This window comes from Carcharodon carcharias, chromosome X (genome assembly GCF_017639515.1).
Source record: "Carcharodon carcharias isolate sCarCar2 chromosome X, sCarCar2.pri, whole genome shotgun sequence".
Taxonomy (NCBI): domain Eukaryota; kingdom Metazoa; phylum Chordata; class Chondrichthyes; order Lamniformes; family Lamnidae; genus Carcharodon; species Carcharodon carcharias.
In genome coordinates, this window is record NC_054507.1 from 17,709,686 (window position 1) to 17,730,614 (window position 20,929).

The window sequence follows — 20,929 nt, forward strand, 5'->3', positions numbered from 1 at the left end:
TAGTTCTGGTGAGGAATCTTCTAATTGAAGGCCACTGTGCAATTACAGAAAGCTAATTGCAAAATGAATATTTAACTGAAGGTGGTAGTTTTTTTTTAAAAGAGGAGCTAAAACTGCCAGGCCCCAAGAAAACCTGTTTTTTTTTAATTAAGTTGAGAAACTGCAGTGAAGGACGAAGGTTGATCATTTAGAGATCTGGCAAGATTGAAGAGTTTGAGGAGACAAGATGGGATGAACCAACTATTAGTGATCCGATGATTCTGAGTTTACAGTTTAAAAGCCTGGAGGTTGCAAGGGGAAGGGCAGACTGAGGGAGGTTAAGATCCTTACTTTTGGGAAAGAATGTGTTTGAGCAAGAGATAGTGATATGAATCAATACTATGCGGATGAATAAAACCATTTGACATGGTGTACTTTAATCAGTAAGATCAGAGTTCAGATGTAGGATCAGGAAAGAGCACACACCTGATATAGCAGTGAGGTGTTAATGGACAGGAAATTACAGCTCGGTCTACTCAATGTACCCCTCTGTAAAATGGCCATCTGCCAGGATAGCAGGAGTGCTGTTCTTGTTTTAGTTAACTGTACAAAATGTTAAAATGTATTGATTTCTTTTTGGCAGTTTGAAAAATTCACATGTTCACTGCCAACACTACCCATAACAATTCCTCCAGCTCACTTAAAGAGATAATGGATTTTTGCTAAATTATCATATCATGGAAACCATCTAAAAAAGCAAACCTACTTAACATATGGAGCAAAGCCTGTAATTTCTTCAGTGATCGAGTTTTAATGCTGCAGACTATTTTTATAGAGCCCTAAATACTAAATGAGTTTGACAAAATTACTTTTAACTTTATGGGATTCCTGAGAACAGGGGAATAACAGTGACTTTTTTTCTGGCCTGCTCTTTAAGTTGTTTTGCCTTGCACAACCAGGTCAAGAACATGGACAACCAACTAAGATCCACCACCCCACGCCCCTCCCCAACCCCAAACTTCACAAACAATACCTACCTTTGAACTGGCTGCTCAAGTAACGGAGAGTGAACCTCCCTGATAGGCGTATAAGCAAGAGTCCCCAGATTTTGGTCTTACCTTCATGGTACATATATATTTGAGGAGGTCTACTGGCACATTGGGTAGCATTCCTGTCTTGAGCCAGAAGCTCTAGGTTCATGTCCCAACTCAGAACTTTGGCCACAGAAGGCGCATTCATAACATGTCCAAACACATTGAGTATCAACCTGCAAATCTTTCCAACACACGCCAATGGCAGGCGGTAAGAGCAGGAGAGATTCCTGGTCAGCCATGTGATGGAAAGAAAGTTGGAACCTCTGCCATCACTATCCGTAGCTCCAGACTACAACATGCATGTATAAATGTAAGTTGCCAGAGCAACTCGAATTCTCTAAGTGAACTGTAACCTCCCCCCAACCCCCCCCAATTACCATCACCACCACAGATTTAGTTGAGTTTGGCAATGAAGATAGGTGCAGTACAGATAACAAAAGAAATACAATGTACTTCTATTTGCCATGAAAAGAAGATCAAATGCACAAGAAGTTGTGCACTGAGGCATTGTCTCACACAAGACTTTGTCCCATGCAAACTCTGGCAAGTGGGAATACCCTCCTCTCCAACATTCCCCTTGATGTCACACAGCATTCTGACTCAGACATAGAGTGCTGTTTCATCATTGTCGCTGGATCCATATCTTAGAATTTCTTAGCTAGTACCATGGTGGGCATACCATCACCAAAAGTACTACAACAGTTCAAGAAGGCCACAGTTTCAGGGCAGTCTAAGGATGGATGATAAATAGGGCCCTGCCAGAGTTGCCCTCATCCCAAGAACAAATGGAAAAAACAAGGAAATCAGGTCAATTGCTGTTAGATAATGAGTGATGGATGCTCAATTGTAAGCAAATAAGAGCAGCCTAGGGTGACTCCCCCTTTGGTTTCACTCCTTCCAATGTGGAGAAGCTCCTCCCTCCTCTAGAATGGGTGAAATCTAGTAATCTCTGCATGTGAAGCTGGGACGGTGAACCTGGATTTGGACCAACCTATTACTTGCCAGTAGCTGATTCAACCTCAGCACATATTATGCAAATACACCCAGGGATCACATGTTAACCACATAGGAACAGTCTGGCACCGTACAAAAGCCATGGGCCATTCACACGGTGGATAAGTACCATTTGTCTACTGCACCTGATATCAGCTGAATGTTGTTGTATCCATTACTCTATGACTGGCTCCATGTCAGAAGAAGGAACCTGAATTCTGTTTGTTCATTGAAGATCGTATGGCATCACGGGAACATCCACATGCGAAGTGTCATCAGTGCTTATGTAAACATGTCACGATGTGATTACACTTCCCCACCATTGGTGGCACTGTAGTGCCTCAGTTTGGCTTCTCCGAGCTCCTGATACAAAGTATCACCTATGCTTCAACTGACTCTGCTTCTCTGCATCCCAAATGCCCAAAATGTTGTATATTGACAGAAGGGATGACTTTAAAATGTGGGTTGAATTATGTCTGCCCTCCTTGATCCAATTATCCTTTCCTCTAACCCTACTCCACCTAAAGACAACACAGTCTTTACTCCCCACCAGGAGTCAACCTATAAGACTTTGAAAATAGAGATGTGCTTAGAATTGTTTTAAAGAAGGGAGGTAACTGCAGAGTATCACAGGATGGAATGAAAGAAAACGTTTTTAACTGTTGGCATACTTTTATCCCAGGCGAGGTTGTATATGGGATTGCAAAGTAGACAACACATGAAATTGCACAGTGCAACACAAGCCGTTGTAACTTGAGAGCAATTCTTTGTCTTATTTCCAACAGGAATGACATTGCACCTGCTGTTGTGATGACACTATCCCTTTAGATTTGCATTTGTCTGCTGCAAACTGGCTCGCAGTGGCTATTAATCTTCATAGGGAGGTTACCAAAGTAAGCAACTGCTGTTTGCTATGTGTGCTGTATACTATCCACCAGTGACTCCATTCTGCTTTGTGCAGCAGTATCCAATTAGTGATTAAATAATCCCACTCCTACCTTGACGGAGCCAGTTTTGAAATTTATCCAACCAGACATACTGATCATTATTAGCCGTTAACTGATCATATAACAAGGCAGAAGACTTGAGACTTTTGTATGCAATTTGGCCCACATAAACTACCTCTGCAAATTAATTTGTGCCTCTCGCTCATTCCCCATTCTCTCTTTCTCATTATTTTATTTCCTATTACAACAACGACTTGCATTTATATAGGGGAGCGGACAGCATAGAGTGGACAAAATTATTTCTGTTGGTTGGGGAATCTAGGATTGGGAGCATAGTCTAAAACTTAGAGCCAAGCCTATCAGGAATGAAATTAGGAAACACTTATTCAAGGAAAGGATGGTAGAGATTCAGAACTCTCTTCCATAAATGGCAATTGATGCCAGATCAATTATTCATTTTAAAACTGAGATTGACAGGTTTTTTTTGTTAGCCAAAGGTATTAAGGGATATGGAGCAAATATGGGTATATGGAATTAGGTCACAGAATAGCTTCAATCTCATTGAATAGTGGAACAGGCTTGAGGGGCTAAATGACGTACTCTTATTCTTATGTTCCAAGGGCCCTTAATGTAATAAAATAGCCCATGTGGCACTCCGCCTAGGGCTGCATAAGGAGATATTACAACAGGTGACCAAAAGCTTGGTCAATGGGGTAGATTTTAAGAAGTGTCCTAAAGGAAGAGAGAGAGGTGGGGAGGCTCAGAGAGGGAATTCTCAGAGCTTAGAGCCCAGGCAGCTCTGCCACCAATCGTGGAGCAAGGGGCCAAAATTGGAGGAACACAGAAATCTCTGAGGGTTGGAGGAGATTAATTAGTTGTTGATTTTTTTCTCTCTCTCTCTCAATCTCTTGAAACCTGAACACTGGCTGAATGTTATTTCCCAGGTGTTAGTTCCTCTGACACCTCAGTGGTCATTTTTCACCTGTGAGCCGAGAGTATAAGTGTGGGCAGGCTGTTTGGCTTGGGGTTCTTGTCCTTAATTGGCACACGCACACAAATACACATTTTGGCCAGAGGTCGGGTGAAGCTGCTGCATCACAATGAGGCTGACTTCAAAACCTGAGCACAAAAATCTAGGCCGACACTTGTAGTACCAAGGAAATGCTGCATTGTCAGCTGTGTCACCTTTAGGATGAAATGTTAACTGAGACATAGTGTGCCTGTTTGGACGTACATAAAAGGTTGAGTAGTATTCAAAAAAAGAGCAAAGAAGTTCTTTGGTAGCCTCCAACACAGTCAAAACAGATTAACTTGTCATTCACCTCAGTGTCGTAGGTGGGATCTTGCTGTGTGCAAATTGGCTGCCACACTTACCTAAGTATTAACAGTGATTACACTTTAATTGTAAGTCACTGGTTGCAAAGCACTTCGGGATGCTCCAAGGACATAAGAGGCACTGCATTAATTCAAGTTCTTTCTCTTTGTTTCCTTTCCCAAGAGCAATCACAATGAATTGTAGTAGCCCTTATACTTGCTTTCTGCACGGATCGTGGTTGATCTCAGTGACATTTGTTGGGAGCTCAACATGTGGTTCAGTGGGTAAATGCACCACTTGATTTGATCCCATATTGACAATAAGGCCCGAAGCTCAGTCAGATGGTGGACATCAAGTTAGCTCATCTAACCTAGGTCAACAGTTGAGACAGCTAGGGTTGCTCTGAGTGACCTCTACATGGAACTTTGTGTGTTGGCATGTTGAATGATGACTGTAACGGGCAAAGCTATGATGCCCTGGATGGTGAAATAGACTGCTGCCATTCACTGCCCAGGCGTGCACATGAATAGCAACATGGGTAAGCTACTGGAAGATATCTGCTCATGATTGGGAACCATACAAGGGTAAAAGATGGCCCATAGAGGAGGAGAGTAAAAAAAAAAGACTCAATGGAGAGGCAAAAATTTCTTCACGATGGTGGTCTTTAACACTTGTCAAGCAGCTTGACAGTCAGCTCTCTCAACTAACAATTGTCATAATCAGCTGAAGTTATACATGCACAGCTAAATATATTACTTCATTCTGATGCCAGAAATTCTATAGAGAAACTAGGATAACAGTATTTTTGTACAGTATTTATTGACCTGTTGAACTGCTTATAAAATCAATAAAGACACACGAATTTACATCCGTATGATAATTGTTACAGCATTTCCAAATCCACTACCTCGTCGGAACGCCAGGCTTTCCATGGAAATGATGCAGAATTAGAAAAATGAGATGGAAAGTTAGATATTGCTACAGATGGACTGAGAGCAAAACTCAGATGAACCAGTTAAAAACATGAGTTTTCCTTCAAACTCTTTGGTTTAGGTCCTTTCAGAAAGGAACTAAATCCCCAGTGACTAAGTTACTCCTTTTCCTGCATTTCATGAATGTGAATGTTGTTTGGCTGTTTTGAGTCAGAAGATCATAAGAAAGAAGAACAGGAGGAGGCCATTCGGCCCATCAAGCCTGCACCACCATTCAGTAAGTTCATGGTTGATCTGGTTGTGGCCTTAACTCCATTTTCCTGCCTGTCCCCCATAACCCTCAGCTCTCTTGTCGATTAAAAATCTGCCTAACTCAGCCTTGAATATATTCAATGATCCAGCCTCCACTGCTCTCTGTGAAAGAGAATTCCACAGGCTAATAACCCTCTGAAAGAAAAAAATTCTCCTCATCTCAGTCTTAAATGGGAGACCGCTTATTTTTAAATTATGCTCCCTAATTCTAAATTCCCCCAAAGTGGGAAATATCCTCTGAGCAGTCAAGCCCCTTCAGAATCTTGTATATTTCAATAAGATCACCTCTCATTCTTCTAAACTCCAATGAAGTAGGCCTAACCTGCTCAATTTTTGCTCATAACGCAAACCCTTTCATCCCAGAAATCTGCCTAGTGAACCTTCTCTGAACTGTTTCCAATTCTTATTCTCTGGCCAGAGCAATATGCGCTCACTCTTTTAAGCTACCTGGATCGACATGGCAGTTTTAAATTTGTCTTAAATCTACTGAGAATTGGCATTGGCCTCGGAAAAATAATCTTATTAAGGTTCTGGGAAATTAACGTTACACAGCAAGCACAAGTCCTTTCCCCTTCCCCACAGAACAATCTCAACAGAGGGATGAGAAATGGTCATGGTAATTGGAAAGGAAAAGGAGTAGTGGGCAACATTGTTCATGCCCGTTCGTTTAATGGCCATGCAACCAGAACTAAAGGTTTGCTTGAGCTGCATTCTTGTAAGGGCCTGTGCCAGTGAAATCCACCTTGGAGCAAATCCTTAAAAGTTTGTGGCCTCTTGGAGACAATCAAATGGAGAGGGTGGGAGGTGGTATGTGGAGAGGGGGAACTGACATTGATTCTTCTTGTGCTCGGACTTCACTTGCTTCCTCATTTAAGATGAACAACATTGATTCCTCTGCTTTGAGTTTAGTGCCAAGACCTGGCAGCTAAGCGATGTTGGCCCTTTGGTCGTTTATACTGAAGGGAAAGGCGTGGAGCCCTGTTCAAGGAGCATTTGACCTCCTGAATGCTAAACAGATATGCAGCAGGTACACTGGCTATCCCATGCCTGCCACTGGTATAGTGCCAAAACTCTCAACTCTCTCCAGTACCTGAAGTTACATCAGAATTTCCGTTTAAATATCATTCACACAACTATGGGAAAGTCAAATTTTTGACCCAACTAAAACAGTCTCCTTGTCTACAGGAGCAAAGCATCATGGGCAACCTTTCAGTAAGAGAGCCACTGAATCAAGGCAAGTGGACTTTCCGACCCAATAGATACTGACTGTTCTCACTACCCTTTTGACACCATTCATCCAACGATGTTCCCCGCTATTTAATTATTTCATGCAAAGGATTTCTGAAAGTCAAGTTTATAAATACAAGATCAAAGCCTGAAATGGTTCAGTATCTATAACCTATACAAATTACAGCCAAATTGCTTTTCCTTAAACAAATTACTTTCAGAATTAATTACATAAAGAGATTAAGTGTCATTCAAGTCAGCTTCAAAGTATTTGCTAATGCTAGGCATTAAATTCTTCATATCATCTTCAATATTTACTCATCTTAGAACCAGTTTGCACTGGAAACAAGTTTCCCTCCTCCCTCATCATATTTGTTTTTGTGTCTGTTCTTTGCCGAGCCTTCAGCCATCATGTTTCTGCTGTCTTGAACTCGGATCCTAAACCTTCCCACTTGCTGCCTCTTTCCAAAGGCATCCTCCTTCTACCCATTTGACTAGGCCTTTGGTCATCTTCCTAACTTCTCTTTAATGCCCAGCTCGTTGTCTATTGCTGCTCTTGCCAAATTCTCTTAGGCATTTTGTGACACGAGAATAAGAATGGCATAAGGATACAAAGTTGGAAACTCAAGGCATTAGAAACTTTCCCTTCCCTACAAAATAATAAATATATGGAATAGATGCCTATTGCCGGGAATTCCTCCCATGTCAATTAAGAACTCCTTTAAAATGATGTGGGTGATTTATTACATAGAATATATAGCACAGCAACAGGCCATTCAGCTCAACTAGTTTGTACTGGTATTTATACACTACACAAGTCTCCTCCCATTCCATCGACATCATTTCAGCCTTTCAGGTTATCTTTCTATACCCTTGTCTCTCATGTACTCATCTAGTTTCCTTTTGAATGGGAATAAGAATGGGATTGAAGTCGTAAATATAGAAATTCATAATAAAGTGCTATAGATCCATTGCTGGCAGCACCACGGGAATCTCCTTTGGGAACTGCAACCAGTCAGGACTGCTTAATGTATGCTATTGTAGCTTAGTTGATAACACTCCAATGCAGAATTGAGGGAGAGAATAGAGGTGTCGTGAGCAACTTAAACATTTGGGATCCATCTCATTGGCTGTACTTCCCATGGATTCAACTGCAGACACCCATCTTCCAGGTATTGTAATAAGGGTCACTTCCTAAAGTAGTGACGACATTCCAGCTCCTTCTTTGTATTGTAGGCAAAACACTGAAAGCAACTTGGGCACAACTGTGCACGTTACATGTGACTTCCTGCATCTCTGGGTGCTTATGTGTATCGTACATGTCTCGTAAGGAACAATTTCAATGGGTTGAATAAGCTTTTCTCATTTCATACTTTATGATCCCAGGTGAGGGTTGCCAACCCTCCAGGATTGCCCAGGTGTCTCCAGGAATTAAAGATTAATCTCCATGATTCTGCTGCAAGCAAAACAGGACAAAATCATAGTGGCATTAGAAAAATTGTTTTAAAAGGAACTTTTCTTTGAACATTTTCTTTTATTAGTTATAAAAATATTGGAGATGGAGAAAAGGACTGTTTGACTGACAGTTGAGAATCATCCAATCAAGTAATGAAGGACCTGTTAGCTTTCTGATTGGCTGTGGGAAGGCAGGGCACCACATGGATGGAGGTGTTGATTGACCAATGACAGCAGGGTGTGTGTGTGTGTGTGTGTGTGTGTGTGTGTGTTGGGGGGGTGGTGTTGCAGTTCGAGGCAGGAGGGTCATGTGATGACACCTCCAGGAATTTGTCCAACCAGAGTTGGCAACCCTATTCCCAGCATCTTCCAGATATAACCCATAAGGTCAGGGACTAAGAGCTGCATGGAAGTGATGGGACTGGAATCACACTCCATCTCCCTATGGGAAAGTATTTGATTCACACAGTGATGCTGGCAACTCACTCAGGCCTATTTATGGGAAGTCAATACTATTGGTTTCTTTCTTGGCTGCATTAAATCAGCCAACCTCACCTTTGCCTTTTAACACATAGTTGATGTTCTGGCACGAGGTTCTGGGAGTGATTTTCATCTCACTTCCCATCTTCTTTATGCCCAAAGACAAGGTGGCAGCAAGACAAAAAATTGTGTGGAGAACAGAGCTGTCAACCTTGAGCTAATTGTCTTCCCACTTGGATTTTCAGGTGGACCAGGATTTAGTGGGGAGGGAGCTTCTGTCAGGAAAAATGCAAATATAATAAATGTGAATCGATGTCAAATCACTTAGGCAAGAACCCCAGCATCATTTTCTGCTCAGTCCATGCTGTTCTTCATCCTGTCCACAAGCCCTGAATGGTACAAATCATGAGGCAACCATTTTAAGGGCTCCTTAGCTACTCTAGGTTGCACAGGAAAACTTTGAGAGACACTTCCTTGTGTGTTTTTTCATTACTTATATTTCAGAGCACTTGCATTGGCTGTAGAGCCTTCTGAATTCTTAAAGGACTTATTTTTTGAACTTTTCTCTTCATAAGGGGTCCTTCTGGTACCTCCATTCCCGAGGATGTGGTGGAAGAAAGTGAATCCAAAACTCTGCTGCCCCTATCCTCACTTGCACCAAACCCTGTTCATCCATCACCGCTCGCTTACCTACATTGGCTCCAAGTTGAGCAACACCTCTTATTTTTAAATTCTCATCCTTGTTTTCAAATCTTTCCATGGCCTTGCTCCATCCTATCTCTGTATCTCCTCCAGCCCCACAACCCTCCGAGATACCTGCCCTCCTCTAATTCTGGCTTCATGAACATCTTTGATTTTAGTCTCTCCACCTTTGTCGGCCATGCCTTCAGCTGCTGAGGCCCTAAGTTCTAGAATTCCCTCCCTAACCGTTCTGCCTTTCCAATTCTCTCTCCCCCTTTAAGACGCTCCTTAAAACATCCTTCTTTGACCAAGCTTTTGGTTACCTGTCCCAGTACCTCCTTATGTGACTCGATGTCAAATTTTGTTTGATAATCACTCCTGTGAAGCATCTTGGGTCATTTTACTGTGTTAAAGGCTCTCGATATATAATGCAACTTGTTGGAGTCCTCAACCAACAATCTTGCTGCCTGGACAGGTCTGGTGATTTCCTACAACCCAGCCCAGAAGGAGTGTCCTACACAATGTGGTAAGGGTAAGTAGTAGCAGATGTGTGGTAGCTCAACGTGCCACCAGGTTGTCATACTGAGCGTGCAAGTGAGAGTGTGAGATATAAATAAAAGGAAGGGAAAATGCCCAAACACCTTGCTGTGTCTGGCCTCCAGCCTCATCATTTCAACGTCGTGTGCCAACTCTCTGCCAGTGATATGGATGGCTGTTATTTCATTGGCATCAGGGTGTGTAGAGGAAGGGCCTCCTCCTGTTCTGTGCCACTTTATCCTGCAGGAAGAATGGGCACAGGCATGTGTCCTGCCGAAGGTTTTTTGAAGCGCTGTGAAGCATTGTGAGGGCTGTAGCTCGTAGGGCTGGAGATTTACCAGAATGGTTCCGGGGATGAGGGATTTTAGCGACAAGGTTAGGTTGGAGAAGCTGGGGCTGTTCTCCTTGGAGTAAAGAAGGCTGAAGGGAGTTAGACATATTTTTGATTGACAAGGGAGTCAAGGGTTATGGGGGGCAGACAGGAAAGTGGAGTTGAGACCACAACCAGATCAGCCATGATCTTAATGAATGGCAGAGCAAGCTCGAAGGGCTGAACAGCCTACTCCTGCTCTTAAGTCAAATAGAATCATAGAGTCATAGAGGTCTACAGCACAGAAAAAGGCCCTTCAGCCCATCGAGTCTGCACTGATCAAACAAGTACCTAACTATTCTAATCCCATTTTCCAGCACTAGGCCCATAGCCTTGTACGCCATGGCATCGCAAGTGCACATCCAAATACTTCTTAAATGTTATGAGGGTTTCTGCCTCTACCACCCTTTCAGGCAGTGAGTTCCAGTTACCCACCACCCCCTGGGTGAAAAAATTCTTCCTCACATCCCCTCTAAACCTCCTGCCCCTTACCTTAAATCTATGCCCTCTGGTTATTGATCCCTCCACCAAGGGGAAAAGTTCCTTTCTGTCCACCTTAGCTATGCCCCTCATAATTTTATACACTTCAATCATGTCCACCCTCAATCTCCTCTGCTTCAGGGAAAATAACCCCGGTCTATCCAATCTCTCCTCATAACTAAAGCTCTCCAGCCCAAGCAACATCCTGGTAAATCTCCTCTGCACTCTCTCGAGTGCAATCACATCCTTCCTATAATGCGGATTCCAGAACTAGCTGAGGCCTAACCAGTGTTTTATACAGTTCCAGCATAACCTCCCTACTCTTATATTCTGTGCCTCAGCTAATAAAGGCAAGTATCCCATATGCCTTCTTAACCACCTTATCTACCTGTCCCGCTACCTTGAGGGACCGGTGGACATGCACAACAAGGTCCCTCTGATCTTTGGTACTTCCCAGGGTCCTACCATTCATCGTGTATTCCCGTTCCTTGTTTGTCCTGCCCAAGTGCATCACCTCACACTTATCCTGATTAAATTCCATTTGCCACTGATCAGCCCATCTGACCAGCCCGCCTATATCCTCCTGTAATCTAAGGCTATCCTCCTCACTATTTACCACCCCACCAATTTTCGTGTCATCTGTGAACTTACTGATCAACCCTCCTACATTCAAGTCTAAATTGTTTATATATACCACAAACAGCAAGGGACCCAAAACCGATCCTTGTGGAACCCCACTGGACACAGGCATCCAGACACAAAAACACTCCTTGACCATCACCCTCTGCTTCCTGCCACTCAGCCAATTCTGGATCCAATTTGCCAAATTGCCTTGGATCCCAGTCTTCCATACGGAGCCTTATCAAAAGCCTTGTTGAAGTCCAAATAGACTACGTCAAATGCATTGCCCTCATTTACACACCTGGTCACCTCTTCGAAAAATTCAATCAAATTGGTCAGACGTGACCTCCCCTTAATAAAACCATGCTGACTGTCCTTGATTAATCTCTGTCTCTCCAAGTGTAGATTAATTCTGTCCCTCAGAATTGCTTCCAATAGTTTCCCCATCACTGAGGTTAGACTGACTGGCCTGTAGTTCCCTGGTTTATCCCTTCCTCCCTCCTTGAATAACGGCACCACATTGGCTGTCCTCCAGTCCTCTGGCACCTCTCCTGTGGCCAGAGAGGTATTGAAAATTATTGCCAGCGCCCCTGCTATCTCTTCCCTTGCATCGCTCAACAGCCTGGGATACATTTCGTCTGGGCCTGGAGATTTATCTACTTTTAAGCCTGCCAAACCCCTTAGAACCTCCTCCCTTTCTATGCTAATTTCTTTAATTATATGACAGTCCTTCTGCCTGATTTCCATACCCACATCATCCCTCTCACTTGTGAACACCAACACAAAGTATTCATTACCTTTGTCTTCCAGCTCCACACACCAATTATCACAATGGTCCTTAATGGGCCCTACTCTTTCCCTAGTTATCCTCTTACTCTTAATGTACTTGTAAAATAACTTTGGATTTTCCTTTATTTCACCTGCTAATGTTTTTTCATGCCCCCTTTTTGCTCTCCTAATTTCCTTTTTAAGTTCCCCTACATTCTATACTCCTCTAGGGCTTCCGCTGTTTTGAGCCCTTGGTATTTGCCATAAGCCTCCCTTCTTCTCCTTGTCCAATCCTGTATATCCCTTGACATCCAGGGTTCCCTGAATTTGTTGGTCCCATCCTTTGTCTTTACTGGAATACGTTGGCCCTGTACTCTCCCTATTTCCTTCTTGAATGAGTCCCACTGCTCTGACGCAGATTTACCTAAAAGTAGCTGCTCCCAGTCCACACTGGCCAAATCATATCTGATCTTATTAAAATCGGCTTTCCCCCAATTTAGAACTCTGATTTCTGGCCCATCCTTGTCCTTTTCCATAACAACCTTGAATCTAACAGAGTTATGATCACTGTCTGCAAAATGCTCCCCCGCTGATACCTCTACCACTTGCCCGGCTTCATTCCCTAAAATTAAGTCCAGGACCACCTCCTCTCTTCTAGGACCTTCTACATACTGGCTTAAAAAGCTCCCCTAGATGCATTTTAAGAATTCCGCTCCCTCTAAACCTATCACACTATGACTAATCCAGTTAATGTTGGGGAAGTTGAAATCCCCCACTATTACTACCCTATTATTTTTACATCTCTCTGAAATTTGCCTACATATTTTCTTCTATTTCTCTCTGACTATTTGGGGGCCTATTGCACACTCCCAGCAATGTGATTGCTCCTTTTTTGTTTCCCAGTTCTACCCATATGGCTTCATTTGAGGAGCCTTCTATGATGTCATCCCTCCTTATTGCTGTAATTGATTCCTGGATCAATATTGTGATACTCCTTCCTCTTTTACCTCCTCCCCTGTCTCACCTGAAGACCCTATATCCTGGAATAATGAGCTGCCAATCCTGCCCCTCTCTCCACCATGTCTCTGTGACAGCAATTACATGCTTCCATGTGTTAATTTGTGCCCTCAACTTGTCTGCCTTATTCGGCAGACTCCTTGCATTAAAATAATTACCCCCAACCTTGCTAAAACTCCCTTGTGCTTTAATTGGCCTATAATTTCTCTGCCTTCCAGGCTCACTTGCTCTCTGTTCTAATTTCGGCTGTGCATCTCCCCCTGCTGAACCTCCTCTCAGGATCCCATCCCCCTGTCAAGTTAGTTAAAACCCTCCCCAACAGCACCAGCAAACCTCCCTGCAAGGATGTTGGTCCCATTCCGTTCAGGTGCAACCCGTCTGTCTTGTACAGGTCCCACCGCTCCCAGGAACGGTCCCAATGTTCCAGAAATCTAAAGCCCTCCCTCCTGCGCCATCCTGCAGCCACACATTCATCTGGACTAACCTCCTATTTCTATACTCACGAGCACATGGCACCAGAAGTAATCCAAAGATTACTACCTTTGAGGTCCTGTTTTTTAATCTGTTTCCTCGCTCCCTAAATTCTGCCTGCAGGACCTCATCCCTCTTTCTACCTATGTCGGTACCAATATGTACCATGATCTCTGTCTATTTAAATGTTCCTATGATGGGCTAAATAGCCTTCTGGGCTGTCTAATTACTCTGATTCTATGATAGTGTGCCAGGGAGTGGTGGCAGGAGGGCTGGCATCCGGGATTGCCCATATGGTGCTCCAATTGTGACATTGTTTTTGCTGAAATCATCTTGCGTTAAACTCCTGCCAGACCGTTGCGGGAATCTTTGCGTGCATAGCAAGGACATGGGCGACCGCATTTCAACACTAATGCATTCGTGGTGAAACTCTCAGGAGATATCACAGTGCCCCCTCCTCTCCTAAAACACCCTTGCACCCGTCCTCGAAACATCCGATTTAAAAAGAAATTGAGACCAACGCTGCCACAAGCACTCGGGTGTGACGGCAAGGCAACACTACATGTCAGCAAGACATTCTGCAGGCTGGCAACATGTTCTTAAATGAGACAGGACCCGAGGCTTTTTATAGTAACCGAGCACAGCCAAGCTCACAGCTGTTCGTGCAGCAACGTGAAAACTTTATTACACAAGTGAAGCTGGTGGGGGAGGGGGTGGGAAAGCAGGAGGCAGGGAGATCGGGAAAAGTACATTGAAGGAGTGGAAGAAAGAACGTTGTTAAAAAAGGAAGAAAATTAGATCCAGGAATTGTGCCTTTAATTACATTACAAGGTCCAACTCTCTGGGGAAATTACGTGTTAACATTAAACTGATTGTCTCGTATTTTTTTGAAGACGCTGCTGTTTTAGTAGGTTTTGCCTGTTTTGCAGGTGGAGCTTACACTTTCAGCCCGAAACTCTTATTTATTACACAGTAAAATCATTATTATCCAGCATGCGTGGGGAGTGGGTGATGCCGGTTAATCCAAAATACCGGTTAATATAAGTAAAAAATAATTGTATACAATTCAGGATCCGGATAACTTCGTAATTGCTTCCGGTTGGTAAAGTTGCAATTCATATTAGGGGAACATCAGAAATTCCAAAATTCCGGATAATACAAGTTTACAGCACAATAAAGAACAGTAAGATTGCAAAGGTGTGAAGGCTGTGGTTGGCACAGTGGACGAAACGTTACGTGACTGCTTCAGCTCAATGTGGCAACACCTAACAGTTACACGCCAATACTGCCCTCACAAATATCAAAATAGGCCCCTCCAAGTAATAACAGATATCCTCAACGCCCAGGATATTTCCAAGTGGAAGATACAAAGTTTCAAAATAGCAAGGCATTGAAATATACGTCTGCCGCTGCGAAATAATGAACATAATTGTACTGTCTCTCAGCTGCCAAAGACAGTCTACAGCTCAACTGAAAAAGCTACACGTGCACAAGTAGTTTTAAAGCAAAAGGAAGATTTACATTTGTACATCACCTCTCACGACCACCAGATGTCTCAAACTCTTTTCAGTCAATGAAATATTTTTTTGAAGTGGAGTCACTGCCGTAATGTAGGAATTATGACAGCCAATTTGTGCACAGCAAGCTCCCACAAACAGCAATGTGATAATGATCAGATAATCAATTTTTTGTGATGCTAAATGTGAGGGATAAATGTTGGCGCCAGGACACTGGGGAAAATGCCCTGCCTTTTTCAAAATAGTGTCATGGGATCTTTTACGTCCACCTGAGAGGTGGATGGGGCCTCAATATCTTACAGAAAGATAGCACCAATGAAAGTGCAGGACTGCCTCAGTACTACACTGGAGTATTAGCCTCAATTTTTGTGCACAAGTCGGAAGTCAGATTTGAATCAGAGACAAGGCTGCTACCCGCTGAACCACAAAGATTTTCTGGTTATATAATTAAATCTCAATGGAAAAAGGTTACTGTAATCAAAGGTACCAATCACAATAGCATTTAATGGGTAAAGTAAGTTGACAGGAATAGAAGCATGGGGTCAAACAAGGAGAACAAGAAAGAACAAACGAGAAAGAACACTCAAGAAGCTTGACACCATCCAGGACAAAGCAGCCTGCTTGATTGACACCCCATCCACAAACATTCACTCCCTCCTCCACCACTGACGCACAGTAGCAGCAGTGTGTACCATCTACAAGATGCACTGCAGGAATTCACCAAGGTTCCTTAGACAGCACCTTCCAACCCCCCGACCACTACCATCTAGAAGGACAAGGGCAGCAGACACTTGGGAACACCATCACCTGCAAGTACCCCTGCAAGTCACACATCATCCTGACTTGGAAATATATCGCCATTCCTTCACTGTCGCTGGGTCAAAATCCTGGAACTCCCTCCCTAACAGCACTGTGGGTGTACCTACACCACTTGGACTGCAGTGATTCAAGAAGGCAGCTCACCACCACCTTCTCAAGGGCAATTAGGGATGGGCAATAAATGCTGGCCCAGCCAGTGAAGCCCACATCCTGTGAATAAAAAAAAAGCATCTTTCACAAACTCAGGATGCTCCAAAGCACTTTACATCCAATGAAGTACTTTTTGAAGTGTAGTCACTGTTGTAATGTAGGAAACATGACAGCCAATGTACGCAGAGCAAGCTCCCACAAACAGCAATGTGATAATGGCTAGATAATCTGATTTTGTAACATTAGTTGAGGGATATTAATTTGGCTAGAGCACCCCATGTGCTCCCCTGGTCTTCTTCAAAATAGGCCCATGGGATCTTTTATGTTCACCTGCAAGGGCAGACAGGGCTATTGATTCAACATCTCATCCAAATATCAACACATCCACAGTGCAGTACTAAGTACAGTGCTGGAGTCTCAGCCTAGATTCGTGCTCAGTTTCTGGACTGGGACTTGAACCCATAACCTTCTGACTCAGAGATGAGAGTGCTGCTAACAGAAAGATAGCTGTCTCCAAATTTCTAATGCTGCTTCTAAGATCATCAGATGGACCTATCGTACAGCCAAAATAACAAGTGACAAATAACTAGAAATTTAAAAGCTGAAATAAGATCGAAGGAGCTCACAAATGGAGGTCCAGCATTTGAAGTTCCCAGCAGGGGCCATCACAAGATGGAAAAAGATTTTAAAGATCACCATTGCACTCCCTCAACTCACTGAGCTTAAGTTATTCTGCCTCCCTATTAAGCACACAGCCCCACAAAGCAGAAGCCCCAGCCTTACAATGGACAGATCAAACTAACAATAAACTGTCACTAAAGAAGACATGGAATGGTGCAAATTGGAGCAGTAACTACCTGGCCTTTGCTTGGAGGCAAACGAAAGAAATTGGAAGAATTTCACCAAACAAAGCAAATGGGAATTCTCCAGGTCATGTCCCACCCCAGAGACTTGAGGACATAATTTAGGCCGACGCTTCAGTGCTGCACTGACAGAGGTGCCAACCTTTGGATGAGATGTTAAAGCGAAGCCCTGCCTGCCCTCTCAGGTGAACATAAAAGATCCCACAGCCACTATTTAAAGCAGAGCAGGGGACTTCTCCCTGGTGTTCTGCCCAACATAGATCCCTCAAACAGCCACACTGAAACACGATCTGGTCGTTTATCTTGTTTTGGGATCTTGCTGTGCACAAGTTGGCTGCTGGAGTAGGACTTGAACCCACAACCTTCTGACTCAGAGGCAAAAGTGCTATGGACTGAGCCATAGGTTGGAAGCCTAGCAGGTATCCTACTCTGTTGCCTTCTTTATCTACTCATGCCGCAGTGCCTTGGTACACACTTTGCCTTAAAAGTCGATCTAATCTATGCTACACATTCTCCTCTTTACCTCTTCACCAAGAACTTTTGTCTGCCATTTCTATAACACTAACCTAACCTAGACTGATGCCACTGCAGACTCTGATTCCTTTGCATAAACTTCATCCCATTGGTGCCCTTGCCATTTAAGCAATGAAACCGAAGCCTTGCTGGAATGTGGGGATGGGGGGTGACTTTTAGCCAGGAGCTATTGGATATCAATAAACCTTAGCAAGGATAAAGACAACAGCATAACCCAGTGGGTTTAAGAGATGAGTGCACAATATCCCACCCATGGGGGCGCAACAGCAAGCACGTTTGGCATAATAAAGTAAGGGAATGGCTATCACCAAAGTTTAAGAATCTCCTGGTGGCAGAACTCCCTGAATCCTGTGTCGAGTAAACTTGACTTACCACAGTGAAGTTTTCAGGGCCACATTCCTCCATACGGTATCGACAATCCTTCAGCATGTCCTCCAACTGATGGCTGGTCCTGTTGAACAATTCGTACATGCTGATGGACGAGCCATCATTCTTGACCGACGGGGCCACCCGGAATCCTGGATCCATGCCCTCCGTGTATCCCATTAGTGTGCCGGCAAAGGCCAAGTCTGCGTAAGTGATCTTGGAGCGCCTGAATCTGTTGAAGTTGCAGAAGGTCACCGCCGGGAAGTACAGGAAGGAGCTGTCCATCTCATCGAGAGCCGTGATGTGGTGGTACTCCAGATAATACATGACTCGGTCCATAACCTGGTACAAAAAGATGGCAAGGGAGGAGAGGAAAGCACAGCCCCACAAGACTTGTCGAACGCCACAGCCGCCCTCAACAAAGATATGGCTCATTCCATGCAAGTTGGAGCTCCCGGCAAACGCAGCGAGGCTGACCACATTCGACTGGCCTTCCTCCTCATGGTCACCCTCTTCAGAAAACTGATCAAAACTCTCCTCCCTTCTCTTCTCCTCTCCCTTCTCATCATCAGCCGCAAAAGAAATAGTGCAAAATATCTGGACTGGCATTCTGAATAAACACACGGAAGGCAAGCTGTTTTTTTTAAATTCCAAAGATTAGGAGTATTGAATTGCCTTTACAAAATCTTTTTTTTTAAAAAGTACAGTTTTGATGTAGAAATATCTTGGCGTCATATAGTTAAACTAATAAGACACATGTCGATAAGTCAAAGATTTAAAAAAATTACATACTGCAGGAAGTTAAGAAGGCATTGGATATTATTTCAAGCTGTCTCAGTTGCACAATAGGTCCCAGTCAGCTTCACTGAAGAAGTACTGTGCTGTATGTTCACGCTGCCACAGAGTGCTGGAGCCAGGATGATGAGCAGCCCTGGCCTGCTTAATAATTTATAAGGAGCCCGTCCCAACTGACTGTAGGGAGGGGTTTTGTCAGTGGACTTGGCACTGCTGCCTCATCACTGAGTCCTGATCCACCATTCAATTTGCAGCCAGGCTCCTAGAGAACTCTCATGGCAACCTGAACCTCTGACGCACACTCTTTTCCTAAACAAGCTCTGCAAGGCATCTCTTACCTTCCAGCTATTACCAGTGAAAAGCAGCAGAGCAGGAAGTGTTAAGAGAAGGAGAACAAGAGAGAAAAAAAAACCGAGTCTCTCATCCTCGTTCCCATTCTTCTCTCCCTCGCTCAAAATAGCCTCAGCGAAAGAGTTCAATCTTCTTAATGAGTCAAAATTTGAAAGGTGATGTATCAGCCTCTCACTACAATTGAGATTTATTGTCCTGTAATTGCTGGCTGTTGACTAATTTGACGGCCTTCTCACTAGTGGGTGGGGGGCTGGGGGCCTGAGTAATGAGCACCCAAGTGCCAAGATCAAGGATATTAAAGAAACTTTATTGAAAGCAGCATCTCGCAGAGTGTTAGCAACAATTGAAGCCTGCATTTGATTTATATCTTGCTGTCAGCATCAATTACAAACTAGCACTCGCCAGGGGAGCCCAGCTTGCACAGGATTACGATCCAAAACTGCTCAAAAAGTTCAGCATGGTCTGCGTATGAGAGTTAGGCAGCTCAGAGTTTCAACAGCATTAAAAAAGCAGTACATGGAAGTTGCTAACATACACAGGCAGTTTTTAGTGCGAATGCATTTATCCTCCCCATTGATTGCACAGCCCCATCATCTCCTCACCCTTAACAGGACAACACTCCAAATGTTCTGTTGTCAAACAGAAATTGGAGAAATCAAAATTGCCCTGCGTTTACAGCGTCTGCAGATCACGCATTGGACTTATCAACCTGACAGAACACATTGAGCCAGCATGGAAGCAAGTCATCCTCAACCCTGAGGGACTGCCTCAGAAGAAGATAATCATTTTGCGGACTTTTCAAAAGAATTAAGATATTGCCATTCTGCAATGGTCCTCAAGGGGTTAACCCTCTGAGCATAGAATGTTTCTCTGTGAGTGTGCTTTCCAGCACTCTCCATACACACATTATTCTTCAGAATTTTAGTTCCCCAAGGCCATTCCCTTTCCAATAGGGTTACCAACTCTGGTCAGATGCATTCCTGGAGATTCAATCACATGGCCTCCTGCCTCCAACTGCCCCACTTGGTCAAACAGCCCTTTTCTCCTCATCTCCAATATTTTTCATAATTAATAAGCAAGAGCATTCAAAGGAAAAAACATTTTTCTCTCAAATGCCCCAATAATTTTTCTCCCAGTTTCTTCCAGGAGGTTAATCATTAATTCCAGGGAAATCCTAGAGAGTTGGCAACCCTATTTTCCACCAATTGACAGGCTTATTTTGATCCATTCACTGTTCAGTCAGGCTGATTTGCCAGATCCATACTGTCATAGAATTTGTGTGACTGTCTCCCTCCTTTTGTAAACACTCAACAGCCGGGAAATGGCCATTAAAATGCCCAGCACCTGTAAGATTGCTGGTACCTATAGCACCAAACTGCAGCAAGTGTCAGTGCTTTCAAGAGAGGAATGCAGAAAGGGGCAAAAGTATGGAAATAAAGAGACATGATATTAAAATAAAAGGTGTTTCTTCTTCACCACAGAAGCCAATTGGACTATAATGAGGGGCTACATTTAGGTCCAACAATACACCATACTACCATTAAACACATTGGGAGTCAACTTCTGATTAATGCATATGTTCACACAGTATTTACAACACAGAAATGAGCCATTTGGCCCAACTGGTCCATACCAGTGTTTACTTTCCACATAAGCCTCCTCCCATCCTACTTCATCTAACCCAATCAACATAACCTTCGACAAGGACAAAATATCATGGATGCTGGAAATCTGAAATAAAGACAGAAAATGCTGCAAATACTCAGCAGATCTGGTAGCATTTGTGGAAAGAGAGAAACAGGGTTAACGTTTCAGGTCAGTGACCTTTAGTCAGAACTCTGATGAAACACCAGGT

At 43.6% G+C, this 20,929-nt stretch overlaps 1 protein-coding gene across 1 annotated transcript in view; it reads right to left on the reverse strand.

The window, feature by feature from the left end:
* Positions 1-18,537, reverse strand: part of asic1b (acid-sensing (proton-gated) ion channel 1b) — a 220,138-nt gene extending 201,601 nt beyond the window's left edge. The window contains exon 1 of the mRNA XM_041180347.1: positions 17,935-18,537. Within this exon, the coding sequence (XP_041036281.1) occupies positions 17,935-18,537 (603 nt within the window). The remainder of the gene's footprint in view (positions 1-17,934) is intronic.
* Positions 18,538-20,929: the final 2,392 nt, after the last annotated feature.